Source organism: Engystomops pustulosus, chromosome 1 (assembly GCF_040894005.1).
Source record: "Engystomops pustulosus chromosome 1, aEngPut4.maternal, whole genome shotgun sequence".
Lineage (NCBI taxonomy): Eukaryota > Metazoa > Chordata > Amphibia > Anura > Leptodactylidae > Engystomops > Engystomops pustulosus.
The window spans coordinates 154,830,822-154,851,885 of NC_092411.1; the positions used below are offsets into that span (position 1 = coordinate 154,830,822).

The following is a 21,064-nucleotide window of genomic DNA, read 5'->3' on the forward strand; positions in this document are numbered from 1 at the left end:
CAAAATTCACATTTTTAGGGCATTTCTTTTTTATTTTAATAAGAAAGGAGCTTTAACCATTTTGTTTCCCTACAGAGAAAAATGTGTAGTAGCGCAAGAAAGCAGTTTTCCAAAGGAATGTAACATAGCCAATATCCTGTTTTATAACTAGGACAGTAGTACGTTTGGATGCAAAACTATACCCTTCAGAAGTTACAGGCTATCCACCTGGAAGAATTTTCAATGACCCTGTTACTTCTGATGCTGCCACTTCATTAACAAGCTGATGCCACAGTCTGACTGATCAGTCCTTTGCTCTGCAGGAATGCATCTTGCTTTGGGTCACGACCAAGGAAATTTCTTAACATTTCACTTGCGTCTAGAGATCCACCAGGCTTCAGAATAAAATTTCTATAGTCAGAACCCACCTGAAGGAAATTACAAACAGCATGAGCCATATACATATTGGGGGGGCAATCACACACACACACTGTACAGTTATCAGTTAAAAAGGTATTTCCTATGACCTCGGGGTCTTTCTGTAATGTAAATCTGGGGCACGAGGGGTGTCCTGTACTCTACATCTGCTCTGTGGGGGAGGTTCCAAACTATTGTGATTGCCATTCCCTAAAAGCCATAATACTGCTTGTTATTTTTTCTGCAATGTATAGCTTACATATCATATCATGCAAATGTGTAGTATTACAGGAATAGCTAGTGTACAGAAGAAGGTTTTTATTTTTTTTTTTTTTTTTTTACAAAATCCCTCCCCCACAAATCACTATATTCTAGAAGCCATAGCTTTCTACTTTTTCTAACATCCATAAAGGTTGCAGAACTGCGCTATTTATTCATACAGTTAAGTATAGGCAGTATACTGCCTTTTCCGGAATAGAAGACAACCTTTTAACCTTTGAAAATCTTAAAAGTCGGGGGGTCGTCTTATAAGCTGGTTATCATCTTAAGCTATCCGCAGTAGAACATCCCTGTGTCTTGGGTGGGATTACCAATAGGTCCTTGTCTGGGGTCTTACTCCTGCACTGCAGTGGCAGGGTGGGGTAGGCTGCGTCGGGAAGGTGTGACATGGTAAGTGAAGAGGATCTTTGCTGTGCAGCATCCGTATTTGCCTCTCAGATCTCCCTCCACAACACTGCAGTGATGAGGTGAGTGGGCGCTGTGCCAGGATGGAGTGCTGCAAGTGAACCGCATCTGCCTCTCAGATCTCCTTCCTGAACACTGCAGTGACAAGGATAGGGGGCGCGGCACTGGAAGGTGGCACTGTGTCCAGGCGCTGTGCTGTTTGGATTTGGGAGGCGGGTGGGGAGGTACTGGTGATGGTATACAAAACGAACTATGTGCAGCACTTCTACTGTGAACTTCAATGTTGCAGGGTTAATAGTATGGTAATAGGATACAATGGCACAGGATGCAAGTATTCAGAGATGGACCATAGGGATGCCCTACTGTTCTGATAGTCTTGGAGACAGGGAGGGCTGGGTAGGCAGGGAGAGCTGACCAATCGTGTATGTGTGTTGGTAAAGGTTTAGTCTTATACGGCGAGTACATCTCAAACTGTATATTTTAATTTATATTTATTTGGAAAAGTTGGGGGTAGCCTTATACGGCAGAAAATACAGTAGGTTCTTTAAGGTTTGTTCGTTTGTTCTTAAAGAGGACCTGTAAAAACAGCACTAGAGTACTAAAGTAAGCAGCTCCTAGTGCTACAACAGATGCAAAACTCCGGAAACACGGAAAACTCCGATAACACTAGCAGACTCTGCTGCGATGTACAAAAGAAACGCTGGACCACGCTGTAAGCGGTCAGGAGTATTCCTTAGGGAGTGGGATTAGGGGCGCTGACTGCCGCACGAAGCTCAGCAGTCACCGCCGGCCTATGGAGTGGGTCGGTCCGGAGGAGAAGCAGCACCTCGGACCGCCCCCTCATGAAGACCACTTTGAGCCCGGTCTGGCGTTCCTATTGTATAGCATGGCAGTGTCTGCTAGCTTCATCGGAGGTTTTCTGCTGCTTCTGTTTTATCACTAGGAGCTGCTTACTTCAGTAAGCAGCTCCTAGTGCCGTTTTTACAGGTTACAGGTCCTCTTTACGTTGCATTTGTATGTAAATCGGAACTAGTATATTTTATAATTTAGCTCGTAACAATTGGATATTTTAATGTTGTGCTTTCATGGGAACAAGGATTATCAATACAACATTAACCCCTTAAGGACCAGGCCCTTTTTCGTTTTTGCGTTTTTATTTTTCACTCCCCACCTTCAAAAATCTATAACTTTTTTATTTTTCCATGTACAGAGCTGTGTGATGTCTTATTTTCTGCGTAACAAATTGCACTTCGTAGTGATGGTATTAAATATTCCATGCCGTGTACTGGGAAGCGGGAAAAAAATTCTAAATGCAGTGAAAAAGTTGAAAAAACACATTTGCGCCATTTCTTGTGGGCTTGTCATTTGGGGCGCACAGTGAAAGCTGTAAAAACCAAGTCGACTTCATTCATTGGGTCAATACGATCACAGGGATACCAAATTTGTATAGGTTTTATAATGTTTTCATACATTTACAAAAATTAAAGCATCCTGTACAGAAAAAAAAAAAAAATCTTCATTTTACAGTGTTCTTGCGCTAATAACTTTTTCATACTTTAGTGTACAGAGCTGTGGGTGGTGTCATTTTTTGCGACTTCTGATAAAGTTTTCAACGCTTTTATTTTTAGGACTGTGCGACCTTTTGATCACTTTTAATAGAATTTTTTTCTATTTTTCAAAATGGCTAAAAAATGCAATTTGCGACTTTGGGCGCTATTTTCCGCTACGGGGTAAAACGCAGTGAAAAACAGTTATTATATTTTGATAGATCGGGCATTTTCGGACGCATCGATACCTAATGTGTAAGATTTTTACTGTTTATTTATATTTATATCAGTTCTAGGGAAAGGGGGGTGATTTGAATTTTTATGTTTTTTTAATATAATTTTTTTTTTTTTTTTACTTATTTTTACTATTTTTCAGACTCCCTAGGGTACTTTAACCCTAAGTTGTCTGATTGATCCTACCATACACTGCCATACTACAGTATGGCAGTATATGGGGATTTTGCATACCATCTATTACAATGTGCAGATCGCACATTGTAATAGATAGCCTCGGATCTTTGTGTGCCGGCGATCAAAGGGTTAACACCCGCAACGGGTGTTTGCTTCATTATGAAGCAAATGCCCGGTGAGTATGAAGAGGGCTCACGGGCACGTCTTATTGTGCTATGGGGTTAAAATCATTACAGACATCTGCCAGATTATTTTTGCAGCCTAAAGTAAAACATCCAGAAATCACAGGGAGCAGAGAAGTCAGTCTATAACTAGGGGACTGCATGTAGATTACTTTTTGATCCCTTTTTGCCCAGAAAAAGTTAAAGTAACGCAAAGATTTCTGGATTTGAATTATTTTTTACAGTGTTTAGAGAATGGGATAAATATTTCCTTAGAGAGTTAGGGCTCATTCACCTGGCCGTTGTGGGGGCTGTGATCTGGTCGCATGATTTGCAAGTAGATCACGGTCTCCATACACTTCTATGGCTCCCAGTGACTGCGATGAACACCGAGTAGGGCGACTGTGCCGCATAGTACAGTACACCTTGGTAGATTTGCGGAGCAGCTGATCGTCTGTTTCCACCTCCTCCTTCAGGCCCTGTGCTCACCCAGTGAGACTTTAGTGTCAACTAACAGATAATTATGGGCACAGAGATACCGAATATATGCAGTGTTTTTATTTATAATTAAAAAAAAAATTTTTTAAATGGGTATTTTTAATTGTGCAGCTGTACGTTAACACCAGCTTAGCTCCTGAGCAAGCATCACGTCTGTGATGTAATAGTAGATCATAGTGCGGAAAACAACACACTATAGGACTGCATCATGGTGCAAGAAGGGAACTGCAGCTTCTCGCCATACAACAAGACAAGTGTTCAAAGCTCTCTAGGCTTGGATCTGTAAATTGGACCAAAGCAGTGGGCACAATTGGTAAAGGGGGTTCCCCTATCCTCAAGAGAGACCTTCTCTTACCCTATTAAAGGAACAGGCTATTTGTTACATAGCTAATGGTCAGCGTTGAGATCACTAGTTTTATCTTTTACTCTTCCTGCATGGTGCTATGGTAATAAACTTTGGCCCTCCCCAGGGCAGCCATATCCTTATTTAGAGTTTTTCAATGGAGGCTGCTGATGCTACTTTTTAGCTTTTGTTTTGACTCTTTAAATTAGAAATGTGGGGAATTTTATCAGTTAAAGTCTGAACTTCATAGACAAATTTATTTTTCTACCTACCCACTTTAAGAAGGTAAAATAAAAACGGAAGATTATTTTCTTCCAAATTGACTGGATAACAACACCAATAATTTGATTTGGTTCTATGACAAGTTCAATGTGCAATGTAGTATAACAATGTCTTCATGTTGAATGTACAGCTAAGGCATGTGTTTAAATACAACTCTTATTGACCATGGCCAGATTAGGGCAACTGTGCCAACTCGGTTGTATGAAGACAAATATATAGAAATAGAATTATAAACACACATTCATTTTAATCTGTGATCTTTTGAAACACACATGTTAAACATCTACCTTGGCGTTTTGTAAATCCTTACCTTTTGGTTCATAATTCCTTCCTGTTTAAACCGTGTGTAAAACATGTCCATGGAAAACACCTCACTCCACAAGTATCCATAATATTGGGCATCATATCCTCCAGCAAGATGACCGAATGTAGCCGGCATATTTGTTCCTTAAATGATTAGTTTTTACAATTAAAAAAAAAAAAAACACACACACATTCTTCACTATCAGTAACACCCAAATATTTGGATTCATATATGAATCTCAAATCTAACCATCTTCTACAGCTTAGCTTTTTTTAATCTGTGGAGGTTTCCAGTACATATCTGGAACAATACCATGTACCAACATCATGGACCCATTACCTGATCATTTAGATAAGGAAAATGTAGTAGCTAATGTCAAAATGAAACCCACTTTCCTGGAAAGTGTTGTGAATGTGCAGCACGTTGAAGATACAGGCATATGCACAAATGCAAGTTACCCTTGGCATAAAAAACAAAAACACAACCATCTTTAAATGTGTTAAATATTTGTGCATTGATGGAAATTACAATTTAAAAAAAAATTATTTATACCACAGTAAACATTATAAAAATAAAATCTAAAACACAATTGAGAAACTGCTACGCCCCCCCCCCCAGTAAATATAATAAACTAATTCTTTAAATAAAATTGTAAATAAAAATACTTTACTAAAAATACAACTGAAGTATTCAAAAAAATAATAATTATTGAACGTAGTAAAATATAAACACATCAATAAGTTTTGTATGTTTTCCGTAGAAGCTAAAAAATATGCATCACATGGATATTCCATTCACCTGGTGTTGCTGGGACTCCGAGAACCTCCTTACACAGGTTGCTATATTCATCAACAGGGTCTACATTTCTCTGTGTGTGGAGCACTTGGTCTACTTTGGCTAAAACAATCTGGCGAAGATTCAGGAGACCTGTAATATATGCAAGTCCTTTAAACTGACAGGATATACATTTATATCTCTTGAGTAATAAGCAAAATAAAGCACATAAAATGTTCATAACTGACATTGCTAGGTCACAGCGCGACCCTTAGTAAATGAGCCCCATTGTGTTATACCATGTGTGACACCCATATCGTCTTGAAAGTTTTCGATTGTCAACTGCAGCAAGGTAATAACTCTGGGAGCAATACAACTATAGAGTGGTTAAAGAGGGACAATCAAATGGTTATATACTCGATAAATAGTATGTACAATGACCAAAGTTTACAAAGCTAGGAGAAACAAGTACCGAACGGTGTCCACCCATGGTTTGTGCATGCCTGCAAATGCATTTTCTGTGTGTCCCTTATCCTCTTATTCCTCTGGGTAATGTGCAATACTTGTTTCTATGCAAATACCTTGACCTGTTTTAAGGACTATGCCTTCTATACAGGTTACTGTGATTTATTATGTATATGTAGTTATTTGACCATTGGTGGACTCTTTCATTCTATCAATGTTATATAATATACTCTAGTTATTGGGATTTAAAGTTTGGGAACATTTTAATTAATTTGTATTACTTGTATTGGTGTTCACGTACAACTATTACTGAACTTATATACAGAAGTCACACAAGCTTTCTAACTAAACTATATTGAGTGATAGCCATACTTTACATGGTTGAGGCTATACTACATATCTTTAACTACAAATACTACATAATTTAGGTTTAAAAAAAATTATACCTGTGTTAGCCAGACGTGATTTTATGAGCTTCTCCAAAGTATCATCTGGTATTGGGTTCCCGGATTTGTAATGCTTTGACATTCGTCGCAGAGATTCCTTCTCCCACACCCAATTCTCCAACATTTGTGAAGGAGCTTCAACAAAGTCTCTTTCCACGCCAGTTCCACTAAACATGACAAAGTCTGCCTGTGGCACATGTATGGCTTTAATACTGCAGTTTAATAACTGGACATGTTTAACACAAACCTCAAAGGCACCTACCTCAGCACAGATCTGATGCATTACATGGCCAAATTCATGGAAGTAGGTCTCTACTTCCTCATGATACAGAAGTGATGGCACATCCGGAGTTGGTTTGGTAAAGTTAGCAACCATTGCAGCAACAGATATTTGTCTGCTCCCATCTGATAGGAGACATCCAGGCTGTAATCCAAAGCAGGCGGCATGGGAATATTTACCCTCCCTATGGGAGATAACATAGTTAGAACAGTAAAAGGCCATGCTAAAGGAAATCTACCAAGAAAATGAATCATGATAAACCAGGGACACTTACTCCAGGCACTGTGACTGTGGTAAGCTTTTTATATTTGTTATCCATGGCCTCCTTCCTTCTAAGATCCTTCGAAGTCTGTGCAGCAACAATACACTCATAGTCTTTCTTGTTTATTAGCAGAATTTTTAAAGTTGATTTTAGAAGTAAGGAAGCCACGGATAACAAATAAGAAGATGACCACAGTCACAGTGCCAGGATCTATTATTAAGTACCCCTGGTTTATCATGCTTGATTTTGATGGACAATTTTCTTTAAAACACCCTTATGTCACTCAGATTTGAAGAAATAACTGCATGAATCATTTCTTACCGAGGATACAAGTCAAGGTAGAACTTCCCCATAAGTTGCCCTGTCTTTGCATCTCGCACAGAGTATAAGGACACATCCTCATGCCACACAGGTGCAACTTTTTCCATCTCAAAAGAGAGTCCCAACAGCTCTTGGTAAATATCTAGAAGACCAGTAGTCACAACTTCAATTGGAAAATATTCCTTGAGGAGGTTCTGATCGACGTTGTATGTTGTTTCCTCCACCTGGTTCATATAGTACTGCATGTCCCAGGCATCGATCTGCCCATTAAACTCAAGTCCCTGCTTCTGACTTTCTTTCTTTTTGAGTTCCAATATGACAGACCTTTCCTTCTCTCCCAAAGGCTTCAGTTTTTGGGATAATTCATCTGTGAACATACATATTCTATGTATTAAAATAGATTGCATAATGCAGGGAAAATCTCAAATAGCTATCTCAGGATAGCTCAAGCTTCACTTTATACTTCAAATTTCACCTGAAAAACAGCTGTTATATGAAAGAGTAGACTCACTTTTTTCAGAAGACACTGGTTTGAGATTCTAGGTGCCACTGATAAAAAGTTATAGCCTCTCTGAAGTGTGCCCAACCTCTTGTCTCTTAGCCAGCAGGCAGCAAAGGGGAGAAGGATGGGCTGCAGAGAGGAGCTGCTTACAGCTCAAACACATATATATATATATATATATATATATATATATATATATATATATATATATATATATATATATATATATATATATATATATATATATATATATATATATATATATATATATATATATATATATATATACACATCCAACTCGAATTCAGGAGGTTCCGTTATTGCGCTACTAATACAATAGCATATACATTGCAACCCATCTAAAAGTGACCTTTGCCATCTTATTTGTTTGGTTAATAAATATAAAGTTTTATTATTTGGTTTACAGTTGTGTAAGGGAGTGTAGAATAAAATGCTTGCTTGCAATTTTCAGCAAAAATGGCTTGGGGCTCCCCACAGATTTAACCTGTTACTGACATGGGCCATATTAATACTCTGCATTGTCCAGGTGTATTGAGAGTACTAAGGCCCCTTCCACACTAGCGAGTGTGATGCGATGAACTCGCATCACACTCGCAACGCAAGCTGCCGGGAACGCACGGCCCGAACGCTGCACCGCGGGAGTGAACTGACATGCTGAGTTCACTCCCGCGGTGCAGCGTTCGGGCCGTGCGTTCCCGGCAGCTTGCGTTGCGAGTGTGATGCGATTTCATCGCATCACACTCGCTAGTGTGGAAGGGGCCTAATAGACGGAGCGGTCTCGGTCTCTGCTTCCTGCCTCTAGCCCTGCCCCCTGTAGTCCAGGACAGAGCTCCAACACTGACATACACTGATATCCTGCCGACAGCAGCCTGAGGAGAACTATAAGCTACAGACAGTTAAGTTATTTATCTGGGGAGGCACAGCAGGAAGGCACAGCAGATCTAGAAGAGCTGACATCGTGTGTAATATAAATCTCATAGATCTCTAATCTATCTCATCTCTCTTTCTGTGTCAGATACTTGTAAAATGTTCAGAAGCCAAATCAAATGGTATAGAAACCTGTACCCTGATCATCTAAGCACATTTTCAGCAGCACAGACAAGTCACGTTTTTGGTTTTTTTTAAATGCTTCCAAAGAAAACCCAACACAGGATTCAACAGTGACTCAACACAGGATTCTGTCAGGACGCTGTTTAAGTTAACCCCTTAAAGGAAACCTACCACTTGATCCCGGCCAAAATGCCCTCCTCACACCACCCTCTCGGCTCTTTACCATGACCCCAGGAACGATTTTGTTTCGGGACGCGAACCGATAGTTTAGGCAAAAAAAGTATTATGTAATCTATAGAAATGTGGCTTCGGCGCTTCACTTAGGTCACCCTAGCAATTCCGCACACCTTTAATATTTAATAATGCACGCCCCATCTTCGTTGAGTTCTTCCTCCTCGGCACTTCTTGCGCATGCGCAGGCAGAGAATGTTGCACTGTCGCGGCCGGAAGCGCAAGATTTACTGACTGCACATGCGCGAGAATTGCAGAGAGCCGAGTAACGTCACCGGCTCACGGTCCACGCAGGGGGAACACAATGAAGATGGGGCGTGCATAATTAAATATCGAAAGTGCGGAGAATTGCCAGTGGCACGCAAGTGCAGCGCTGAAGCCACATTTCTATAGAATACTTTTTTAGCCTAAACTATCGTTTGTATACCTAAACAAAATATGTCCTGAGGTCAATGGTAAAGAGCCGAGAGGGTGGTGTGAGGAGGTAATTTCGTCCGGGATCAAGTGGTAGGTTTCCTTTAAGAACGCAGACAGTTTTCAAGTTAAGGTTCAGCCCACTTTTTTGAAGATACGCTGGTCAGATTTTTTTTCATGTCGTAATAACTTTCACACATTTTAACTTATCAAATTGATTTTCAGATGGTTTTCCTGTGACACATGTGACATGTCCTCAGCACACAGTGTGCACCACTAGATCCTCCACACGCCGTGTACCCTACTCCTACTTCTGCTATCACAACGCACTTACAAGTGCGGTTGAGGGGGGGGGAGGGACACTGATGAGGAGAGCTGTAATAATGATTGTGTAACAGTACCTACAGGACAACTAGCTCTTCAACACTACCAAATGCAGAATGGTGGCGTTGGAGAGTGGCGGTTAACCCTAGGTGGCATTTTCTGTTGCACCTAAGCTGCATGGGTGCCATCATATTCACAATGGAGCCATTGAATAACTGAGAAATAACATCTCAAAATTGTACATTTGAAAATGAGTTTTTCCCATAAAAGAAAATACAATTGTGTTATACAACTCTGTATACCTTAGTTTTAAAAAAGCTGTTTTAAGTGTAGGAAACTTACAAACAATTAAAATCATATACGAGGTGAAAAAAGGAATTTGAATGGCATGTTAGTATGGCATATTGTTCACATGTTACTTTATATTTTCAGGTAGTTTAGGGCCACTGTGGTAATACAAATATTTATAATGGACATGTTGTACGATCAAGGAATGGAAAAACTTGGGGTTGGCTTCAAAAACAGTATCCAAAAATCTGAAATGTGTGTCCTTACACTAAAGGTTAAGGTGCTCTAGATTCTGGAAAATGAGTAAGTCATGAATAAGCAGAGTTTTGTCATTGTGCCCTATAATTTACAGCTGGGTGTTGCCAGGTCTCAGCGCTGATTATTTGAACACACCCTCATTTCAGGGGAATGGCAAGACCCATCTTAATATACCAAAATACTTACAGGAGAAATCACGTATGTTTGCCATACTTGTTTTTACAAAAAACATACACCAATTTTTTTTCTATTGTTGGTAGAAATGGAATCCTTCAAATATTAAAGCAGCCTCTGCTATAAAGCTTTAGTTCAGAGCATGGGACTTTATCAGATAATAAAATGTTTTTCTTATTTAATGTTCACAATGTGAAAAATTGCGTCTCACCTAGAAATGCTGCCACTATCTTGCTATTCTTTGCCATGTTCATTTCCAAGATGAAGTCAGCATGAGTGTCAAAACCAAGTAAACTGCTCTTCTCTTCTCTAAGCTTGACAAGTTCTCGCAGGATATTACTGTTCTCCTATAAGAATAATAATAAACCCAACATATTCCACAGAGCCAAAATGAGAAACAAAATAAGACATTACAGAACAATAACATTGTTAGACAGAACAAGAAGAAGGTACTGCTCACAAGAGTCTAGGAGTTTGAAAGGGAACCAGGAATGTAATTTTTAGATGCTGACAGGTTCCAATAGCCTTTACTATGCCGATTTTAAAAATGCCTTTGCCAGCATGCTGAATACTGCCGCTACCTTATAAAACTATTTCAAATTACCCAACTCCCTACCTCGTGTGGCAAGTACCCGGATTGCAGCAGCAGCAACCATGCTCTACTGCCCACTCCTTTACCATTATGTGAATTGAGCAGGCAGGGGGGAGGATGGTGTGGAGGAGAGGAAGAATGCATGAAGAGACACAGGCACAAAGCTGATATTTACACATTATTATGCTGCATTCACGCAAACATGGGATTTCTCCAGTCCTGTATTTCCGTTCTGTATGCAATCGGTATATACATGCCGATTTTCATCCAAATGTGCACATATGTCACCGTATCCGTATAAAATACAGTAGGCTGGTAAATGATGGATGGCTGAAAGAATGCACCTTCCACTGAATCTGGATACTGCACGTATATACAGCAGAATACAGTGCACAACTGTATACAGCACGTATTTCGGGTACATTTACACAGCTGTGTGCCTGCCCGGCCACAGCAGGGTGGGCGTTCTGCTGTGCGCTGGAGAGGAGGAGGAGGATGTGACTCCACCTCCCTCCATAGAGAACAGTGGCGCACGGCCACAAACACAGGGAAAGATAGAGCATGCTCTATCTTTTCCCCATGTATGGCGCAAAACGGTGCCACAGCGCACCACAGCCAGGCCGCCATTGCCGTCTATGGGGACATATACGTGCCCACAAGTTTGCGGCCGCATATACATCCCCACAACGTCCGTCTGAATCTAACCTTAGCCCGTATTTTATACATTCCCATCAACTCCTATGGGTCGTACGGAAAAGAAATACGGTGGAAAATAGGACATGCTCTATATTTTTATACGGCTCGCTTATGGTACAGATTGGTGGGCCGTATCATGGATGGCCGTATTACCCATTGAAGTGAAAGGGGCTGTATGCTACCCGTATATATGACCGTTTTCATACGTTTGTGTGAATGCAACCTTACCTTGAATACAATTGTCCATTTGGATTAACCAAGTTTTTACCTCTTTGCAGCGAGAGTTGAAAGCCAGCTCCAGTTTTTGCCTTGTCTCCGAAACAAAACATTTTTTCATCAAAGGGAAGTAATGAGGATATTTTAGAGTTACTTTAAGTTTTCCATCATCTGTCTTCTCCAAAGAATTCAGGAAATCATCAGGTAGGCCTCCTGTAAACCATATCAATATATATTTCTAGCTACAGAAAAAAACCTTGAAAAGAGCACTTGAAAAATCCGGCTATATACTGGGGGCTGAGACCAATGGATATCCCACCCTCGGCTTATACTCGAGTCAATATGTTTTCCCAGTTTTTGGTGGTAAAATTAGAGGTCTGGGCTTATACTCGGGTCGGCTTATACTCAAGTATATACGGTAATATGAGCATACCTTGGCCAATACAAATGGAATGAAATGTTACTGCAATCGTAGAAGATGCAAGAATAAAGCAATTCAAGAGTCACCATAGGGTGGATGGGGTCGTCTCCTTAAGTGTCATCACATTTACAGTACCTTGTGCCGACTTTAGTACCACTTTTTACTCTAACATTTCCCGACATTGCTCTTGCACTTTCACCTATGATTTTTTTAGTCTCTTTGGTATAGGCATTTGGTAAAATGCATAGATGTATAAAACGGTTTATTGCATTTTCAATGCATTTTCTTTTTTTTTTTTATAATTTCTGTTTGTCAAAGTTGCATGATAGTGATCAAGGCTGTCAACTGTTGTCTGCTTTCAAAAAAAATGTACAGGTTTTAATGGTGCTTTTACTTTTCAATCTGCTTTATTGCTAAATTTTGCAGTTTGTGACCGTCTTGTAGTGGTCTTGCATGCATTTTTTGTTAATAAAGATTATTCTTTTGCTACTTTACACATGGTTTTGTGTTAGTTATTCAAGTGAACATGTGACTATGATGTATCTGTGAACTCTACACATGTTCATCTATTACAGGTGTGAAGCTAATTATTTTATGTTTGGGGCCTAATTTATGCAATCAATGCAGTAAATTAGGCATTTTTTTTTTTAAATAAAGTTTTACACTTTGAATCAAAATTGCATAAAGGTGCCTATGTCTATAAACTCCTTAAAGAAAACCTGTCACCAGGCGAATCGCTATTTGTCACGAACCCGAATCACCGGAGTTCACACACTGGGATAACTACTCTATGGAGTCCCAGAATTTAGCCCTTAAGCTCCGCCCACTTCCACAAAATGGCGTCCTTACGCTAAATTTACTCCGCAGAATTTCAGCCCCAGCCAATCCACACTGCCACCACCCACGAGTTACTTACGCAAAGAAGGCCGTAGGCACCTCAACCACACAGACAATGCACCCTGATGATAACTCAGCACATGCACTCACTACTTACACGATATTATAATTATAAATTTACACAGAACATGCAATCGCTTACTACATGGACTATGCTAATAATGACCTCTGGTAACGTGATTCCCTTCAGAGACTCAGATTCTTTAAGGCTACAAGCAGAGGCTTATTAAAAAGTTTTAATTTACATAAAAATGCAGTACACTCAAAGAATTAAATTGTCAGAAAAAATGAAAAAAGGATTAAAACCATACACATACAATACTTACAAACAGTAAGAGCGAAACAAAAAAAATTCTTGCTAGTGGAATAGGAAGAAATTCTTTGGCCCGAGGACAGGGCATAAGCATCGATCCAGCCTTCTATTGTGATAGAATCCTCAGACTGAACACTACTATGTGGCTGCTTCATTAATTTAAACCCAGGTGATTTTTTGACCCCCACCCCTGGCTGTGATGTCACTGTGAGGGGGATTTTTCTATCCCCCTCCCATCAGTGAGCTACTTTTTGGGTCTGGGTTTTTATCAGAACCCCATAACTTTTGATTGGGCCATGGCTTCCAACCAAACGGTCATGTTATTCCCATTAACCCCATACCAAACTCGGGGTGTCTTAGCCTAATATCAGGGGTGTTCTGCTATTGGCTGCCTTCCATTGCAGCTAACGTTCTGATTTTCGGTCCAGGAGTGTGTCTAGACCCCATAACTGTCCTGTGTAACTTGGGACCTATAATTATGAATGATGTCCCAGTTATGGACAGCTATGATATTCCCTTTGTCTAAATTTGGAGGGAAGAACATGCAGTCTGTGGCTTCTTTTCATCCCCCACTAGCTAGACTACTCTGGCCGAAAGGTGTTAATTTTACCACTTAGGAAGACCATGCTTCTCTGATAAAACATAGACTCCCTGGGGTGTTATAAATCATTAGGCTCCATTTGTTTAAGACCAGCCAGGAAGATGAGCCTGGCAGGGTGTTTATAACAGGCAGAATGGAACAACACAAAGAAAGAAAAATAAAAAAATATATATAACAAACAAACTGTGGAGGAGTAATATTATTATCACACTATTAAACCACAAAAAGTACCTTATCTGGCCAGTTGCCTGTGCACAACAGTCAGGGCCCTCAAGGCCGCATCTTTACATAACCTTGACTCCTTATCTCCTTGTAGCCGCAGCAGGCCCTGCTTTCTTGTCCTCTCCCTGGCTGCGTCTTGTGTCATTTCTAAAGCATGCGAAGTGCTTCTTTCTCCCTCCACATACACGTGGGACCTGAGCAGAGAGGACCAGTGCATGTACGAGAATTTAAACGAGAGGGAGATTACAGGGACATAAGAAGGCTCAGTTATGTAAAGATGCGGCAGTAAGGGCCGGAGCCTGCTTGACCGCTGTGCCCAGAAACCTCACTCCCCTGACTGCAAGTGGACCATGGGCACAAGTTTATTTTTCTGGCTCCAGGCAGCATTCTCATTTTATACAGACATGTCCAGCACACAACCTGGTGACAGGTTCCCTATAATGCAATTTTGAAAATGGGGCAATTGTCTCTTCATATGGTTTGTTGGAGTTTAGTATAATTCTTCATGCTGTCATTTCGGCTTTATTCGTACATGTCAAAGTTGTAAAAATTGCCTTGGTCATTTCAGAAATGCTTGGCAGGGAAAGGATTACACAAGATAAATACTGTGTAGTTTAATAATAAATTACAGAATCTTCAACCAGAGACTGTGGGAGTTTTTGGGATTATTTCTGCGGGTGCAGATATATTTAGAATCTTTGGAACAGAGATTCTATACATTCCGAGCATTCAGTGTGCAATCCAAAATAGTTGCAACCTTATAAACACATACATGTTGCAGGACTCCAAATCACTTCTTTAGTCTACATTTTGTTTTGCACCATTAATCAGCACAATGTGAACAATGGGTACAAAGAGAAAGCACTTCCACACCAAGTTAGGCATGCATAGATACATGCATAAGACAGCAGCGTATCTACAAATATCAGTTTCTCTCTGGCTGAATAAAATAAACAATCCTACTAAATTTTGATCAGTTGTGGTACAGTGGCAGATGGTGAACCAGTGGTAAGGGTGCGTTTTACGATATTCACTATAACACCATTCTTGGTCTGCACTCCTCTTTCTACTTTAAGAATGTATCAATATACTGCCTGCTATAGCCATATTTTGAATAATGTTCTATGTACTCACACTTACCTAGTTCTTCCCTAGAAAAGCTAAAGGTGGTAATGTCTTCATTCAAATTTTTGCCAAAATCGATGGAAAGCGCACTAATTTTTTTCTTAATATCCTTAATTTTCTAAAAAATAAACAGATTCCAAAAACTCATAAATAATTTGCGTATTACAAGAGATATTTTGCCCCTTATTCCAATTATTACTCTTTATAGCAAGTTAACAAAATTATAATCTGATTTTTAATATACGTTCAAACCACTGATTTAAAGATTCATATTAAAGCTTATTTTTTCAACATCAAGAAACCTCTCCAAAATGGCATGGATTCACACAACACTGTTTACAGTGAAAACCAATTTGCTCTTTTCAATAGGGCTGTGATGCATGTGGCCTCCAGCTACAATTTCCAGTACATGAACCACAGCAACATTAGCCACAGAACTTTTTATCTGCATAGATTTTGGTACATTTTGCATCACGTAAAATTCCACAGTCCTGTGACTACAGGAGACAACGAAGATGCTGCTGCCTCTACCGTGTACATCTTCTCTGCAGTGACCGGCTGTCTCGTCCTGCGGCTGCTCCATCTGCTGGATGCTCATCGTTTCCAATATTATGCCTTTAGAGGACATTGGAATCAGTTTACTTATATACCAGTGTATATATTCCCTATTTTTTGGACTATAAGACCCACTTTTTAGCCAAAAAAAAAAAATTTGGCTAAAAAGTGCCTGCGTCTTGTAGCTTGAAGGTCAGGAGCATCCAGCACTGCCAGACCCTCCTGACCGCTGTAATGGAGATCGGATGATGCACTGACATAGCGCCTCATCCGATCTTCCAGAGGGGAGCCTCCGCACTGCTCTCTCCCTCTCCCTACAGAACCTGCGGTGGGGGGAGTGTTTGTAGGGTAGTTCCAAGAGTGTTCCTTATATGTGTATAGCGGAGCTGTGTGTGTAAATGCATGGATGAAGCAAAGCTGTGTGTGTGTGTGTGTAAATGCATGGATGAAGCAAAGCGGTGTGTGTGTGTAAATGCATGGATGAAGCAAAGCGGTGTGTGTTAATGTATGGATGTAGCAGATGTGATTTAGTGCAACCAACAGGAATATTTTAATTGGTGTAAAATATACAAGTCTAAATTTGAGATGCGTCCTATAGTAAAAAGAGTCTTATAGTCCGAAAAATACAGTAATTAACAAGAAATTATTATGCAAATAGAGTATAATAGAAAAGGGGGTAGGAGCTGTAGTTTGTGAACCACTGCAAGTAGTAGCGAGACTTGATTGTGAATAAATCTCACCTGCTGTTTCTCTGAGGAAAGGTTTAATCCATTCCTATGCCCCATTTTAAGACGTCTTTCCAATAACCTCTTCGCCTCTGGTTTCAAAGAATCAGGAGGTAACACTGACTATAAAAATACATATGTATAAATTTAGCATTAGGTAAAAAGCAAATTTCTCCTCATTACTAGGACTGTAAAAGTAAATAATTTGGCATCTTTTATTTTATCAATTCATGAGGATTGATCAGGCAGTAAATGTCAACCCTGCAAACTTTCACCAAAAATGCATAACTCAGTATATTTGCATATAAAATGTATATTAAGAAAAACGTTCCCATTTCCCTTTTCCCCTCCCTTTCTTTTTAGTTTTAGCAGCATTTATAAATCAACTGTCCCATAATTACAGTCAGCTCATAAAAACTGTTGACAGTTCTCATGTATTAACACCTTAAAGGATTTTCGTTGAAATTAAATCCTCAAATTTTAATCCCCTAGTGTGGTTTACACAATAAAGGTCATTTTTACCCACTTACTTTACAAGTTTACATAAGTATTATTAATGTTTTATCTCCTATAATTCTGTGATGGTCAGTGTAAGATTCCAGAGAGTGGGCTCTCTAAGCAGTCACATTATGATCTCTGTGTGCTGAAAATCTGGTTACGCCATCAGGATCCATGGTTTATCTACACTTTTATTTAGCTTCTGAACATTCACTAGTATCTGACACATAGAAAAATAGAGACGAGACAGATCAGAGATCCATGAAATGGACAGAACACACAATGACACTCTGCTAACTCCGCTATAACACCGAGAACTCTGCTACAAGCCTCCTTCTCCTATATAAAATCGTATCTGTCAGTAGCTTGTAGATTTAGTCTCCTCACGATGCTGCCTGCTGGCAGGAAATGCTCATGTCTGTGTCTGTCTGATCGCATCTTGGAATGCAAGGGTTGGGACCGCTGCAGGGAGCAGACAGCAGAAACTATTCATGAGAAGAATCTGTCCTGACCAACCCTAGTCAGAAAAAGATTGAAGGTCTGATCCAGGGGCAACCAAAATATTGCACACCAAGACTGATAGAGACAGATTGTAATTATACCTATGAAATGCTGTATTTTTGTTATCCTGGTTATATTTAACAATCTTGTCTTTGTGGGAATACCCCTTTAAGGACAGAGGCCTTTTTCAGTTTAAGGACTATATATAAGTGTATTAGCATTCACTTATATATTCAACACGAGCCTATTATTAGGGCTGAGACATGCGAACATCTTGCAACACAATTAAGGCTGTGTGTACTTTCTTGGGACACAAACAATGTATGTACAGTGTATTATTGTGGTCCATGATTCAACAGAGTGTGAAGTCCGGTTACATGCTCATAACAGCAATAAAGTCTGCCTATAGAAACCATTGTTGCGTGGACAGATTGCAGCAAGTAATTTCCAGAGGAGTAAAAAAAACACTCCTCTTACGATGAAATTTTCACCAATACAAATAATAAATAAATAACAGATGGTTAACCCCTATTTTTTTTGGAGGGGGGGGGGGGGGGTTATTGAGTCAGTTTTTCACTCTGCTCCTTCCACAAACAAATTGTAAATTTTGGCAAGTGGGGATAGGGTATAAAATGTTTGTTTGGGGAACAAGGGGCCTTCTCATTAAATAGTGTAAATCTTAAAATGACTAGCTACAAGTGGCTTCCCTCAGTAATAACATCAAGTCACGGGTAGGGGTCTACTATGAGCAGCAACGGTGCAAAGCTTTTTGGACATTTGTTTCTCACAAAATAAGGTTTCATCCACATAAGGCCCTCTTCCATTTATATCAAATTCCAAAAATATTGATACCTTATCCATAAAAACAGTTTGGAAGGAGTAAATGCAGATTTTCTTTAAAGGGGTTTTCCCACAAAGGCAAGTTAGAATTTATCCACAGAATAGGGCCTAACTTGCTGATTAGTGGGGTCTCAGTGCTGAGATCTGACCAACCCCTCGCCACTCCTCAGACTAATGGAGCAGAGCGGTCATGCACAGCCATCTTCTCCATTAGTCTGAGGAGTGGCGAGGGGTTGGTCAGACCCCCTCAATCTCGCAATCTGCAGGGGTCCGAGACCCACACTGATCAGCAAGTTAGGCCCTATCCACAGGATAGGGCCTAACTTGCCTTTGTGGGAAAACCCCTTTAACTGTTGAGCAGTAACCAAGTTTGACCACTACAGAGAGAACAGAGCAGTCTGCTTCCTATTTTATTCTCCGTTTATCAGCTGTACTGTGGGTCTTCTTGGCGTTTGACCCCACAATTAACTAATATTGAGGAATAATTCTGAGAATATCTTATCAATATTTTAGCTGGAAAATCCCCTATACTGGATGAGACATAGTGTTAAAGTTTTACAAATTAGCTGAATTTTTTTTTTTATATATATACCAGTTAAACACCATCTTTATAGAAGTATTATAAAATATACAGGAAACTATTGACTTTCGTTCAGATAACAACATCTAACCTGTAAATGCTCCAGTCTTCTATACACATCTTCCCTCATAATTTTCTCAACATCAAAATCGGACAAGATCTTATCAGCCTCTGTACTTGCTGTACGGACATCTTTATTGGAAGACACATGCTGGAGGAAATCCAACATGGTTCTCTCAACTGTGAATTGGAAAATGAAATGTCACATAATGCAGGTGAAGTGAGGACAGAGAGTAAAATAACAGCAGCTATTGTAAAAATCACAACCATAGAGAATGGGAGCCATAATCTATGGAAGCCACATAATCCTTTCAGCAGTGACACAATGCCTGAAATTTCTCAGTGTTAGTGTTCAGCAAGCGGTCAGCAATCTGTACAAATGCTGAGCTCAGGCTTACACAAACCACGAGATATAAAAACCCAAAGCACGGGAACATGTACAATACCATTTTATCCCTTTTCCATATTATCTATTTAATGCATTAAATGACACAGCATCTCGACTTACAGACTGACATCTCTGCCCAATTTGATCAACTGTAAGAATTATCAAAAGGTGTCTGAAATAAAGTTTATTGTTGATCCTTGTTCCCCTGATAACGCAAAATTTTGAAAATCCAATTGTCACAGGGACAACAAAAACCTTTGTCTGCAGGGAGATTTGCCGATATTTATCAAAAGTATTGCAGTCTGTACTACGTGCAGTTTACCTCAATAATGCGCAGAGCTCGGCAGATTATTAAATACTTGTGCACAATCTGGAATAAACACTTCATAGATGCAAACTGCTTGCACATGTATGTTCTTTTCAGTGCAAAGTCAGACAGAAAACTGGCACAAACACTTTAATAAAATGTGGACCTGTGTGTGCGTGTGTAGACAATTTTACATGCTTCATGTATAGACAAGAATTACTGGGGATCAACATATTAGAACAATGGATATGCGATAACAGGTACAACTGTCAGCAAAAGGTGTTGGTATTAACAGCATTTAATCACCTATCCACCAGAGAGATCTACATTAAATCCCCCATGACCACCCAGAGCTCCTTCTATTGGCACTGCAGTAACCTGGTAACAATGCCTAATGGGTATTCCTGTACATTTTTATTGATCACCAAGCTACAGGTTATGTAAATCATCAAGAATTCAAAAAAAGTGGGCCCCAGAGGAAGAATGAGCCATATTGATTGTCAGCAGATAGCGTTCACATAAGTGTATACAGGCAGTCCCCTACTTAAGAACACCCGACTTACAGACAACCCCTAGCTACAAACAGGACTATGGATGGTGGCAATTTACTGTATTTTGGTCCTAGGCTACAATAAACAGCTATAACAGTTATTAAAGATGTCTGCAATTAATATTTGTTAATCCTGGTTCTTATGACAACCCAACATTTTTTTAAATCCAATTGTCACAGAGACCCCCAAAAAATTGCTGGGGTTACAATTATTAAGTATACAGTTCCGACTTACATACAAATTCAACTTAAGAACAAACCTACAGAACCTATCTTGTACATAACCCGGGGACTGCCTGTTGCTCAGTGAATTCACAGTTCTCCATGCCATGCACACCTCCTCTTCCACATACATCAGCCTCCTCTTTTATCCTATGGCAGGCAGACTGCCATGACTATCAAACCAAGATTCTTGCAACCTTCACTCCCAGATGTGGGCCACAATGGAAAGTGGCTATGGCAGGAGGTGAACAGGATCTATGATCCTGTACAACAATGCTCCTTACTCCTGTATACCATTCACAGAGAGAGAGTATGGAGT

The 21,064-nt window shown here is 39.8% G+C and overlaps 1 protein-coding gene across 3 annotated transcripts in view; it reads right to left on the reverse strand.

Annotated features, from left to right (window-relative positions):
- The window catches only part of THOP1 (thimet oligopeptidase 1), a 22,509-nt gene continuing 1,445 nt past the window's right edge, over window positions 1-21,064 (reverse strand). For all 3 annotated transcript variants that reach the window (XM_072112149.1, XM_072112158.1, XM_072112165.1), the window contains exons 3-13: window positions 19,310-19,458; window positions 16,815-16,922; window positions 15,535-15,637; window positions 11,993-12,153; window positions 10,648-10,783; window positions 7,175-7,541; window positions 6,574-6,775; window positions 6,312-6,498; window positions 5,425-5,553; window positions 4,633-4,769; window positions 1-407 (exon numbers count right to left, since the gene is read on the reverse strand). In XM_072112149.1, coding sequence (XP_071968250.1) covers window positions 255-407; window positions 4,633-4,769; window positions 5,425-5,553; window positions 6,312-6,498; window positions 6,574-6,775; window positions 7,175-7,541; window positions 10,648-10,783; window positions 11,993-12,153; window positions 15,535-15,637; window positions 16,815-16,922; window positions 19,310-19,458 — 1,832 coding nt within the window. In that variant the 3' untranslated portion in view covers window positions 1-254. The remainder of the gene's footprint in view (window positions 408-4,632; window positions 4,770-5,424; window positions 5,554-6,311; window positions 6,499-6,573; window positions 6,776-7,174; window positions 7,542-10,647; window positions 10,784-11,992; window positions 12,154-15,534; window positions 15,638-16,814; window positions 16,923-19,309; window positions 19,459-21,064) is intronic.